The 14,017-nt window shown below is 40.8% G+C and overlaps 1 protein-coding gene across 1 annotated transcript; it reads right to left on the bottom strand.

The window, feature by feature from the left end:
- Positions 1 to 4,299: 4,299 nt before the first annotated feature.
- snorc (secondary ossification center associated regulator of chondrocyte maturation) lies at positions 4,300 to 12,822 on the bottom strand. The gene is made up of 3 exons (XM_072669480.1): positions 12,738 to 12,822; positions 4,558 to 4,725; positions 4,300 to 4,409 (listed from the first exon to the last, which is right to left on the bottom strand). The coding sequence occupies exons 1-3, from the start codon at positions 12,820 to 12,822 to the stop codon at positions 4,300 to 4,302; spliced, it is 363 nt and encodes a 120-aa protein (XP_072525581.1).
- Between the last annotated feature and the right edge of the window lie 1,195 nt (positions 12,823 to 14,017).

The raw sequence follows: 14,017 nt of genomic DNA, 5'->3' as shown, positions 1-14,017 counted from the left end.
CAGATATCCATGTGTTTTTAATCTTCAACTGCAGCCCCAGCTTTCTTTTCTCGTCTGACAGAGCTGGAACCTGATGTGGTCTTCTACTGTTGAAGCCCATCTGCCTTAATGTGGTTACCTCAGTTACTGTAGCCTTTCTGTCAGCTCCAACCAGTGGCTATTTTCCGCTGACCTTTCTCATCAGCAAGGCTTTCTGTCTGCAGATCCGCCGCTCACTGGATGCTTTGTCTATTACACCATTCTGAGCAAACTCTAGAAACTGTCTCTGTCAGCAAGGGGTAGCTGAATTGACTAATTAGAGAGGGAAGTCCAAAAAGGTTTGGACTGTTAATTTTAGATGCTCTATATAATGCTACATTCAGTTTCCCTCAGCCAATCTTACTGGAAATTTTATTATTACGGTATTACATTAAATATGTTTGGATGGGTGGGGAATGTCATTTTGGGCCCCCATATGTTCATCAACAGTCGTAAGCAAACAGCAAGCTTAATCACAATGGGCCTGCAATTGTATCAACATCAACATCACTAAGATCACACTCTTATGCACTGATGTCAACGGATGGACTGATCAGATTATTTCATTGCAGCTCAGCTCAACATAACATTAGGCAAAGTGTAATGTATGCTGAGGATTGTGTATCTTGGTCTCCATACTGGCTTTTGTATTTCTTAGTATCTAAGCTTAGAGGGATCTTTTGCATCACAGCCAATACAAACTACAGTGGGGAAAAAAGTATTTAGTCAGTCACCAATTGTGCAAGTTCTCCCACTTAAAAAAATGAGAGAGGCCTGTAATTGACATCATAGGTAGATCTCAAATATGAGAGACAAAATGAGAAAAAAAATCTGATTTTTAAAGAATTTATTTGTAAATAATGATGGAAAATAAGTATTTGGTCACCTACAAACAAGCAAGATTTCTGGCTGTCACAGACCTGTAACTTCCTCTTTAAGAGGCTTCTCTGTCCTCCACTCATTACCTGTATTAATGGCACCTGTTTGAACTCGTTAACAGTATAAAAGACACCTGCCCACAACCTCAAACAGTCACACTCCAAACTCCGCTATGGTGAAGACCAAAGAGCTGTCGAAGGACACCAGAAACAAAATTGTAGACCTGCACCAGGCTGGGAAGACTGAATGTGCAATAGGCAAGCAGCTTGGTGTGAAGAAATCTACTGTGGGAGCAATAATCAGAAAATAGGAGACCTACAAGACCACTGCTAATCTCCCCCGATCAGGGGCTCCACGCAAGATCTCAGCCTGTGGGGTCAAAATGATAACAAGAACGGTGAGCAAAAATCCCAGAACCACATGAGGGGACCTAGTGAATGACCTGCAGAAAGCTGGGAGCAACGTTACAAAGGCTACCGTCAGTAACACACTACGCCGCCAGGGACTCAGATCTTGCAGTGCCAGACGTGTTCCCCTGCTTAAGCCAGTACATATCCGGGCGCGTCTGAAGTTTGCTAGAGAGCATTTGGATGTTCCGGAATAGTATTGGGAGAATGTCTTATGGTCAGATGAAACCAAAGTAGAACTGTTTGGTACAAACACAACTCGTTGTGTTTGGAGGAGAGTGAATGCTGAGTTGCATCCAAAGAACACCATACCAACTGTGAAGCATGGGGGTGGCAACATCATGCTTTGGGGCTATTTTTCTGCAAAGGGACTAGGACGACTGGTCCGTGTACATGAAAGAAAGCATGAAGCCATGTATTGTGAGATTTTGAGTGCAAACCTCCTTCCATCAGCAAGGGCATTGAAGATGAAACGTGGCTGGGTCTTTCAGCATGACAATGATCCCAAGCACACTGCCAGGGCAAGAAAGGAGTGGCTTCGTAAGAAGCATTTCAAGGTCCTGGAGTGGCCTAGCCAGTCTCCAGATCTCAACCCCATAGAAAACCTTTGGAGGGAGTTGAAAGTCTGTGTTGCCCGCCGACAGCCCTAAAACATCACTGCTCTAGAGGAGATCTGCATGGAGGAATGGGCCAACATACTAGCAACGGTGTGTGCCAACCTTGTGAAGACTTACAGAAAACGTTTGACCTCTGTCATTGCTAACAAAGGATATATAACAAAGTATTGAGATGAACTTTTGTTATTGACCAAATACTTATTTTCCACCATTATTTGCAAATAAATTCTTTAAAAATCAGACAATGTGATTTTCAGATTTTTTCCCCCTCATTTTGTCTCTCATAGTTGAGGTCTACCTATGATGTCAATTACAGGCCTCTCTCATTTTTTTAAGTGGGAGAACTTGCACAATTGGTGACTGACTAAATACTTTTTTTCCCACTGTAGCTACGGGTATTTTTCTGAGTAAACAGTGAAGCACGAGTAAGGCGTTCTAGAGAAGAGCGTCTGCTAAATGCTATACATGTAATGTAAATGTGATATTGGTGTTGCTGTTGTGGGAGAGGAGATTAGCGCTACACAGACCTATTAGCTCCTCCTCACACTTGAAGGATGAGAGTCCATCCCAATATAATGTAAGAACATCTTTGATTGATGCAAAGATAAGGAAGCCACAGCCAATGAGGAAGGAAGTGTTTTCCATTTATTTTCATTAATCTGAAGCAGGTCTTGGCAACTTTTGAAAGCAACAGAACCAGAACTGACAAGATTCCTGCTTCTAAAACATGAAAAAACACACATACACAAACCTACAGGACTATGTACTGGTATTAGAGAAGGTCACGTGTTGCTGTAAATCTAACCACAAGGCACAAAAATTAAACATGGCAAAGTAAAGATGATGATAATAATATGTCAATCAAGTGACGTCAAGTATCTTATTTTATTTTAGCACATTTGGTTCTCTGTGGAAATACAAGTATGCACCCCCAAAACACACACACACACATACACACACACAAAATTTAGTTTTTTAAAATTCATCCTCAGACGTCTAGTGTCAGATGCTACCTTGTCAGAGTTGGATTTAGAAGATTTAGCATACTATTTACAAACCTGGACACTGGAACAGACATCAAGCGGTAACTTACTAACTTTCCCAGCTCAGCGTGATCTCGTCTAATTTCACAATGACATTTGCAGACAGAGAAGACATAGAAAGTCATGGCATACAGCATACAAAAGAGGAAAGCTCTACACTCCACGTTATTCTTCCATTCTTCTAAATACTACAGAACAACTAGTAATAATCCCAGCTAACGTATACGAATACAAATAACACATGGATGGATTAGTTATATGTAGTAAGTAAAAATATGGTCTAGCTCAAATCAACAAACTTCTACACACCTATGAGTTTGCACTGGTAATATCTGCCATGAGTACTGCACCCTTTAGACCCACCTCTCATCACAATGTGAAGCTGTGTGTGATATCATCACAAACTGAATGATCCCACTTAATGAGCCAAGAGTGTTATGACCCATTTGGCACTGAAATAGCACCAGGATTCCTCACCCACACCAGCGACAGGCCTGTTGTTTTTGCTACTTAAGTTATAAGCAGACAGTTATAAGCCATCCAAGTCACCAGGGGGCCCCACTAGTAAGCTTGGTGTCATATTCATAGGGTGATTTCTTTGTGTTTATCTGTACTGAGTTTGAGTTTGTTTGTATTTCCATACTGATGATGGCTAATGGCATTTTCACAAACTCCCCCCAACACCTACACTAAGCGATTGTGGACAGCGATTGTGGACACCTGCTCATCCAATGTTTCTTCAAAACTCAACCCCCCTGGCTGCCTTGGTGAAGGCTTTCTACGTTTTTGGAACATTGCTCTGTGGACCTGACTACATTCATCCATGAGAACATTTGTGAGGTCTGTTACAGATGTTGGATGATGGGTTCTGGATCATAAACACCACTCCAATTAATCCCAAAGGAACAGAATGGAGCTCCACCACTCCAGCTCAGTGTTAGTTTGGGGGTTTATTGGCATTATTTCTATTATTTACTGGGCGTGTCGACCTTAGGCTTTCCTTAGGGCTTTCCATTCTACTGTGTGTGCACAACTCAACCTCTTGATCAAAGCTATAAAGCTATAAAGTATCCAAAATGATTAATTAGAGAGGGAAGTTCAAAAAGGATCTGTATTGGGTGGGTGGGGAATGTCGCTTAGGGACCCTATATGTTCATGAACAGACGTAACCAAACCGCAATCTTAATTATAATGGCCCTGCCACCCATGAAGCCCAGATGATACAGATATGGCTTCAAACATCAACCAGAAAGAAAGGGCAAAGGAAAGCAGGGGAAGACAAATGGATGGATGGTGAAAAGACAGAGGGAGATGGAAACAGGAAGTCATCCCACTCTAGGAGGCGGTGAACTTTCGGAGTGTGATGACGATGAGCGCGAGGAGAACAGAGGCGCCGAGGAACACTGCGATGACGATGGCTGTGATGGCACCTGGTCCCAGGACACCTGCAGAAGGCCGACACAAGCCACATCAATCAAGTGGTTTTGCATACAGCACATATTCACATTTGCTTCTTGATTAAAAGGTGTACAAGGTGTAGTGTAACACGATCTCACTACATGTTATTTTTCCACAGATGATGTCTAACTCTACCTTCTTCATCCACAGTTGGTGTGTCTGTGTTGTACTCATACTCAGAGAAAGAGTTTTGTGTCACATCCTGAAAGGGGTCTTTAGTTGTGACATCACTTGGCGCTCCCCCTCCGGACAGTGTGTCCTGGTTGTCGCTGTGTAGCGTGGGAGAAACCTCAGCAACAGTTTCTGTGGGAGCAAAAAGATTGAAAAATGTTCATAGTTGTAATAAAGGCGTAATTGCCCTGAATGTCCTCTAGGTGAAGTTTGTTTAATACATTCTCACTCATAGCTCACGGAAACAAGAGGAGATAAAGTTAATCTAATTTAAAATTGATGAAATTATACACTGATCTGGCATAACATTGGCACCACCTGCCTAATATTGAATAGATCCTCCTTGTGCCGCCACAACAGATCTGACCATTTAAGGCATGGACTTCACAAGACCCTTTGACGGCCTTTGTGGTATCTGGTACCAAGACATTAGCAACAGATCCTTTAAGTCCTGTAAGGGGACCTCCATGGATCACATTAATGAGTCTTAGGTGCCCTTGGCCCTATCGCTGGTTAACCGCTTGTCCTTCCTTGGAGCACTTTTGGTAGGTACTGACCACCGCATACCAGAAAACCCCCACAAGACCCGCCTGATGTTTTGGAGATGTTCTGACCCATTCATTCGTCTAGCCATCACTGTTTAGTTCAACGGTCTCAAATTCTTATGCTTGCCCATTTTTCCTGTGTTTAACACCTTCATCCCCTTTAAGAACTGACTGTTCACTTGCTGCCTAATATGAGAAGTGTTTTCACTTCACATGTCAGTGGTGCTAATGTTATCGCTGATCCGTGTATTTTTGGGCGTAGTCTTTTTTGAAAATGTATGATTATTTTTTCTTTTTGCCTTGCAGTTGTCATTATTTTTGACAATTCTGAATCTACAGACATTTAACAGTAAGAATATAAAACAAACTTACATTTAATTAGAGGTTACTTCTTAACAAAGTACTTGCCAGGCAATTATTTCCAGTCATACGAGACCAGGCTTCTATCTCTTATGAATGGTGAGAGACCAAAATACTCTAAACTGAAGGTCGGACAAAATCTAAATTTCTTATAGACGAAAACCTCATAAATAAGTTGTAGCATTTGGCTCAATAATGCACAAAAAACACAGGGAAATCTGCAAGCTCATTTTGTTGAAAGGCGGGACTTCATCAGTGAACAGAGGACATGTTGAGCGTTACGGGAACTCTCTTGTCCTGTCCTTAAGGAAGGACAACAGAAAAAAGAGAATACGGATGAAATATTATTTACAGAGAAAGTGCCAAAATACTGTGACTTATAGAATGCTGGAAATTTCAGGCAATCACACTGCAAGTTCTTCTGATTGGTGCGTATGTAAGTGGTGTGTATACAGTGTGCATGTGCACATAAGATGTGTCTGTTTCTAAAAATCTCCAAAACTTGTAAGCACAGCTGCCTTGACTAAAGTGACTTGTTTATGCAGTAGTGGATCTCGTGATGGCCTGTACATACGTGGCACTTTAATGATTTCTGGCTTATTTAAGACGCGCAGAGAATTGCTACACAAACAACAGCCCAGTTTAGCAAAGCCTACAACACCAGCAAACAGCCCTAAAGCAAAGAACGCTGAATTTAAACTAGACAAGGTTGGAAAAATCAACATTATAGCGCCTTTTCCATGGCCAGGCTAACAAGATGTGTTTACGGTAAAGTCTTGTTTGCCTGGTCATTCTGAAGCACGGGACGGAGGGTTCTAGGCGGTGGTAAACGTCAGTCAGCCGCTACTTTGATGATGTGGGGCAGGGGAGGCAGGCAGACTGGCTGATTGAAGGAATGAATGGGTGTCTTTGTGGAGAATTAACGCTCCTTTCTCACTAGCGATTCTGTCCTGCCCTGCAGTCCTCTCCCTCTCTGTCCCTTCTTCCCTCCTCTCACTTCACTTCTCCCACTTGCATTCCACAGGTCACGGCCTGGACCCGCAACGCGACTTTTCACACCTATGTGGAAGCCATAGTAGCTTGACCCCAGCTTTCCGTGTCAGGCCTTAAGGACACTCTGTGGGAAAAGTACTGACCTCGTGTTAAAAGATGTCTACAAGCAAAGGCACCTGAATGTCCCCTCAATGAAATGACAGTTCAGAACAAGAGCAGGACAGATGTCTCACTTTTTCACGATTCATTTCACTCCATGCAGCAACTCACGCTCGGGCAAGGTCATTTTGTAGTCAGCATCATGATCACAGAAGGACCTACAGGCCTAAGCTGCTTTTGTGCCCTGAGGTAAACAAAAATGGTCCAACCCCGTATGTCTCATCCTGGTACACTCCCCAGAATGTCTCTAGAGCCTTTAAATTACAAAAATTTTAAGGAGCAGACACACAAACAAGACACAACTGTGAACTAAATTGGCATCACATGATCGTCTGAAGTTTGCTACTAAACCTAATCACGTAATCATTTAATGATCACTATCATTTTCATTTTAAGGCCTTTGTTATATACCAATTATTCAGTAAGATATCCAAATTATTCAGTAACTGATATGAAACATCTAACTTTATTTAATAGTCGTTTGAAAGTGAGGAAGTGAAGTATGTGCCCATACACAGGCCTTAACCTCTTAAAAAGCCTAAGACTCCCTGACAGGCCAAGTAGTGAAAAACACTCAAATAAAACGGAGATACCAGGATACAGTGACAATGATGGTCTTGTAATTCAGAGGATCCAGTGACATTTGGCCAAAAATGACACCAGATAAAACTAATCAGTTTGAAACATTTTTGTGTTTATTACGAGTGAAAACATCACATTTTTAGTATTTGGGAATGACCTCGTGAGACCGACCCTGCCGATCTCCTCCCACTGTTACAGAGGAGCATCAGCATGGATCTGAAGCTGCTATTTAAGGCAACATTTCTCCATAATGTTACATTAAGTGATATAGATGAAGCAGTTGTGTAACTAGTGTTATTTGTAGTTATAATAAATATGTATCAGTCTTACTGAACTTAGTACTGTGCCCCAAAACAGGAACACCATCCTCTTCCACCTCCACTGCAAAACCTGGTGCCCAAATCAAGGTTACATGGTACACCGGTAACCCAGATTTTATTAGATCATCTAAATCAGACAGACTGAGAATAACTTCCCCCTTATTTTGCTCACTTCCCCTCCCTTTTTCACTGCTACCTCACTCATACTTTCTCAACTGGTCCACTTTTCAGCTGTCCAGTCTCTCCTGACCTTTTAGGGCAGGGCAGAGCTGGTAAACACACACAGGAAGCAGAAAGCTAACATGGCGCTTTTAGCTCGCATTATTTACAAGCGTCGACCGACGTGTTCCTCCCTGTGAAGCTCTGACCGCCGTCTCAGAAATAAACGACCTTGAGGCGAGTCGGAGGCGATGCGCATGCGCGGCCTTGAGTACTTTTTCGCTTTGGCCGCCAGCGCCCCGTCAAAGAGCCCTTCACTACAGGCCACAAAGAGCGCTTGTACGGTCAGAGAGGGCGGAGAGCCGCGGCCCAAACACGGCCAGCAGACTGAGGACTGACACACAGCCCGGTTGTGGAAAAGGCAACCGACTCTTGAGGTTTTTCATCTTCCACAGACTCACCTAGAGCGAGTGTGTGTGTGTGTGTGTGTGTGTGTGTGTGTGTGTGTGTGTGTGTGAGAGAGAGAGAGAGAGAGAGAGAGAGAGAGAGAGAGAGAGAGAGAGAGAGAGAGAGAGAGCTCTGCCCGCTTTAGCAAAAGTAAAGTAGCAGTACGACTTAGGTGTTTACCTATTAGTTTACTATCTAGTGATATAATAATAATAATAATAATAAAAACAATAATAATAAAAACAATAATAATAATAAAAACAATAATAATTTGGTATATTTGTGATATTTTCACATTTTTTTAATTAATTAATTAATTAATTAATAATGATTAAAATTGCTGTTTTAAAATTAATAAAAGTGATGGCATTTCCACTTTTGCCATTTTTTGTTGGTAGTTTATCTGGTAGCTATTCTTAACATTGCGTCAATATTTCATGATGAGTGGACCAATAGAAATGCTCCGAAGTGACTTCATTGAAAGTTAAAAAGGTTTTCCCTTCTCTTTTGAAAGTTGTGGTTTTGGAGATAAGAGGTTTTATACAGACAGTGACGACATACAGTGTGTAAACACTGTCTGTGACTATGACTGAATTATGAACTGTGTCTGTTTTTGGTTCATAAACCTGCACAAATGTAAAAAAGTAGACCAGCACAGGAACATGTGGTATGTGGCCCCTTTAGGGCGTCGTTTGTCATCTTTCAGTTGGGAAAAGACAACAGATAAGTGTGAATGGTTCTTCCTCCATCACCATGATTACACCCATGGCAGGGTGTTGGACGTGCCCATGTCCTCTCATCACCCCACAGCCAGGCAAGTGAGGGAGAGTTGGTATTTTGAAACACCCAGGCAACAAACAGCTGTTCCAGTGCTTTTTAAAGGAGGAGTGAGTCCTCTTCACAAACGGGCCCAGAGCAGGAATAGCGCTGAGTTTGGCTAACAGACTGCTCTGAGGTTTGGAGAACATCGCTTGCTAGAGTTTGAATGTATGTTTGTGAATGTGAAACAGCGATTGAGTGTGAAAAAAAGGTGTGTTCAGTCGGTTCCCAGAATTGATTTGAATATTACGCTATAAATACATAACATGGTCAGGGCTCTACAAAGGACATGCCCTACAAGAGTCGACGCACAAAAGGTCAATTCACAAGATCGCCAGCTCGCTTCTCTCCCCCTTCACCAGTGCAAGAGTTTCATGCATTTCAAGCGTCTGCGTTAAAAATGATGTGTACTTTGGTTCAGAGTCCTTTATTTTTGACTCAAGCCAAAGAGACCAAGACTAATGTTTTGGGCCTTGTATTGCTTTGGTAAGAATTTAAGTAGAAGTGATTCCTTCTATATCTCTGTTCCATCAGAAAGGTACAGTACAGCACAACCCATAAAGGAGGGTTAATTCCAAAACCTATTATGGTATTAAATAAAGTAAATAAATTTAACATTTAACGCAAAAAATAAAAATAAAACTATTTTAATTATAGCACACTTTCATTTGGCTATTTATGTACCGTTTTACACTTGTGAAGCTCATTCCTAACCACAAAAAATATTGAATGACTTTTATTATAAAATAAAACCCCCTCATTGGACGATGCCAGCTTTGTTTTTGGTTTGGCTTGAGTTACATTGGACTTTCACTCTACTAATGCTAGTGCTACTAATGGTTATTTGAGTGATGCCATAGAACAACTTTTGGTTTCATAAAGAAAAACATATAAACATATAGATGCGTAACTGTAAGAAATCAGTAAAAGACCCAAAAATGTGGTCTTGTTGTAAATGTTCTTTATTTCATCAATTTAAAAGGTCACATCTCTATAACAAAAAGGTTCTTTATGAGTCTTCTATGGTATCGCCCAAAGAACCTTTTGTAGCACCTTTATTTTTTTATTGTGTAGACAGAACAATTATTTCAGTAATGAAATAATGTCATTGAAACAGCTTTAAACCCTACTTATAAGCAACTTAGCTGGACTGTAGACTGTGCAGTTATTCCTTGACTAGCTATATGCCATTATTAGTATTATTAGTACATACATACAATGATAAACAAAAGATCTAGATGGTTGTTGGAGTGTGTTGGAGTCTATTGCTGTAATTCTCAAAGCTCGTTCAGTGCCAGAAAAGTTGGCCACCATAAGAGCCCAAAAAATGAATAAATAAATAAAGATAGATAGACGCCTAGATTTTAAAAAGCTGCATCACAAAACACAAAAAGTTACATGAAATTGTCTGGGGTTTTCTTTCCGATCTGCCACTTTTTCCATCATTATATATGAAAATAGAGAACACACATTTAAGGTAACCTCCGGTTCCTCTGCTTGTAACATAACTGGAAAGCCTGATTGGCTCATTTGGTTGAAGAGCAGGACTTTATCCATAAACAGGCGGCATGTTAAGCGTTATGAGAACTCATTCATATTTCAATCAGCCAGTCTCCTAATTAACATCTCTTCCGGAGTCCAACATAGTTTGCTGATTTCCCTGCTCTAACAGATCTACTAAACCTGGCAATAAACAGGACTGGACTAGAGGTGCCCATCCTTGCTATACAGTACAGTGACACTCAACCGTCATTGATTGGAATAATTGGACTGTTTTCTATGAGACGTAAGAAGTAAACAGTCTTTAACTGTCTACAGTCTGGAGGAGGAATCAGAACTCTTTAGTATCAACTTTAAGGATAAAGCTTTGTTAATACTCTGGAATTTTTCTTGGCTACTAGCAGAAGAATCCTCTGGAGCTCTTTGGGAGAATTTTGAAAGGTAGGCCTCTGAAATCTAAGCTCTAAGCTGCCCACAAAGTGGTAGATTTGCTGAGTGGAACCTGTTTTTGAAATAGTTTTCCATTTTTAATGCTTCTTTTGACTGACACTTTATTGTGTTTACACTGCAGTAAATGTTCAAGACACTGTTTCAGCTCCAGTCGGCACTGCATTTGGGAATTTTCCGCAACCTAAAACCCACGTCCTGCTGTCTGCTTCTGTGCGTAACCTGTGTAACCTTGTCTAGGAGCATCAGCACGGGTGATGGGCCACTTTTCCTGAGTGTCTCACAAACATTCTTTGTGTGTTTCAGGCCCGTATCCACAGACTCAGCACTCCGGTGTGAGAAAAACTAGTGAGTCACTGAATGTGACGCGAAAGGCTGTGGAAAAAAATTGAGCCACAGCCACTGCCCACCTCCATTTTTAATAAACGGGTTGGGTGAATGGTTCTCTTGATAAGGGTACACTTGGGTTATAGATTCAGATAAATATCTAAATGTAGACTGTGGTAATATTCATCCAACATTAATAGCATATGCTTTAGATGCTTGTGAAGAAACTTTACTATTCAGGTTTTACTTGGTTAAGTGCTTTTCCCTCATTTTCTCATTTTTCAAATGTGGGCCATCATATTGATAGGGCCTCTCCTAGAACTGAGTGCTTTGAGTGTGCACATAGTGAGCGAAAGTCACGTTTGCTCAAGCTGTTTACCCAAAATCCTAATGAAGGAGTATCAGTGAGCCGTTTTATAGAGAAAGGCAAACTTTGAGTCTCAGTAAGCGGCATTCATACTGCTGAGAAACAGAGGCCTCTCAAAGCTGAACCACATGGAGTAAAATGACACGTATACTGGAGTTGCACATGATATTGTTTGTTAATTGTTATTGCAGTATAACTGTTACAAAAGGCTGTGATAAGAAAGCATAAATAATAAATAAATAAATGAAGCACAGAAAGTTTAGATGAGCTTCTGTAGTTGCAAATAAATTCATGTGAAATAATGCAGGCTATCTTCAACATCTTAAAACCGCAGGTTTAACAAAAGGTGTAGTATTCAGTAACTACACTGAATGCAACGCAAATTAGTGGAGTTACCACTAAGGGCTGGTTTGACATTTATATTTTTATTATTTGACCATTTCCATTCAAAATGCTGTGTAGTGCAGGACCAGGCCTAATACCTGTCTAGTACCTGGAAAACTAATGCCTAATGTTACAGGTGTGTGTAATAGTAAGCACTGTGTAAATCAACACACATGTAAAGAGTTCAATTAACATGTTTTTGGTATATTACCAGTATATCACATTTTATAGCCAGAGCCGTGTTTAGTCAGTGTCTGAGAAACAAATGTATAAAAAGACAGTAATTCGCATGGCTTTTGCGATTTTTAGGCAGCACAGGATTTGCCCCTGCAGGGTATATAAACCTGTACTTTGGTCCTTCATTTTTAAAAATAAAGGTGCTTCAAATGGTTAACTGAGTGATGCCATAGAAGAACCACTTCTGTTTCACAGGAGTGTTACTGCAGAGATGTAGGAGTGTACAGAACTTTTAAACTGGTTAAAATAATAATAATAATAAAAAATAACTTTCTGGACCTACACCTAGTAAATGTCACAACTCTCTTACAAATACAGTAACATCAGGACCAAGCTGAGCTGAAACATATAGTATAACGGCTGTTCATATCTTCTCCAGCAATACAGACATCTTTGCTATTGTCTGCATCATTCAATCACTTAGACAAACAGTGATGAGAAGGCTGAACATTACTAAAAAAGCCAGAGGAACAAACAGTCGAGAAAGGCCGTTCTTACCTGTCCGTACAAAAGCCACGCAAAAGGCGAAGGCAGCTAGCAGAAGAAATCTAGACTGTGTGCTGGAGCTCCTGCAAAAGGCCATGTTGTCTAGGCTGGGTCGAAGACTTCTCTTCACTTCTTACCAGACCAAGGAGCGCAATGTAGGCAAAGAGGTAGAGAGGTAGTGAGAAAGGGTGGAGAAAGGAGGGGTCCATCTGTGGACAGTGTGGACATTGTCAACACCTCTGCTTACAGCCCACCCAGTTAACGTCCACTCCGACAGTCTTCAGGTCCATCCTAATCATCTTTGGTAAGTGACTCAACTACTACTAAAATCTACTGAATGATCTCAACTTTTTACAGACTCTCTAAAACGCTGCAGCCCCTGATAAACACCATACCAACGTGGCAAAGTAATAGCAGACACTTTTAGTCCAACTTTAGACCCAGTCTGAGACCAATTAGTGCTGCACTGCTTGTTGCCAGTCATTGTATATGCTCTTATTCCAAATATGACACAATACAATTAAGACAGCCCTGCTTTAATGATTTACTATTGTGGCATGGGGTCTTATACCCCATGTGAGGAGCTCACAGTTTACTATATAAACTATATATATTAAAATGTTTATGGACACCCCTTTGCATGAAGCATCTTGTTGACAGTTTGTCTAGCACCTGTAGAGAGGTATTGCTAATACAGTAGGACTCTTTAGAGCAGACAAACATTAATCTATTGGCTTCTTACCTGATTCCAGGTCTGAGATAGAGGGGTATAAAGCCCCCCAGCATTGAGCTGTGGAGCAGTGTTATCTGGAGTGATGCTGCTCCATCCAATACTTCTGGGATGAGGTGGGGGTGGTGATCATCCAACATCCTGACCCAACTACTGTTCCCCACTGTAATGCTCCAAAAACTAGAAGAAAAACCTTTAGTAGACGCTTACTCCAACAAAAGGAATGAACTAGTGTCCCAATACATTTGGACATTGGACATATTAAGATTTAAAAAAAAAAAAAAAAAAAATTTATATATATATATATATATATATATATATATATATATATACATACATATATATACACATACACACACACACACACACACACACACACACACATTATATATATACATGGGTTGATACTATAACATTTCAGGCAACGGTACCCCATGTGGTTGGCAAGAGCATCATTGAGACATAAAAGATGCAAACTTTAGAAACCTATTTATTCATATGGGGAAAACAGCTTTCCCAAAAATAGACCCATGCACCATCAGACATTGGAGATTGGAAATTG

This window comes from Salminus brasiliensis, chromosome 23 (assembly GCF_030463535.1).
Source record: "Salminus brasiliensis chromosome 23, fSalBra1.hap2, whole genome shotgun sequence".
Lineage (NCBI taxonomy): Eukaryota > Metazoa > Chordata > Actinopteri > Characiformes > Bryconidae > Salminus > Salminus brasiliensis.
This window is presented reverse-complemented; position numbering and strand designations above follow the sequence as displayed.

Coding starts and splice junctions, on each gene's coding strand:
- snorc (XM_072669480.1), bottom strand. CDS start 12,822: ATGGCCTTTTGCAGGAGCTCCAGCACACAGTCTAGATTTCTTCTGCTA. Junction 4,726..12,737: donor CGTGGCTTTTGTACGGACAG/GTAAGAACGGCC, acceptor TTGCTCCCACAG/AAACTGTTGCTGAGGTTTCT. Junction 4,410..4,557: donor ACCAACTGTGGATGAAGAAG/GTAGAGTTAGAC, acceptor GGCCTTCTGCAG/GTGTCCTGGGACCAGGTGCC.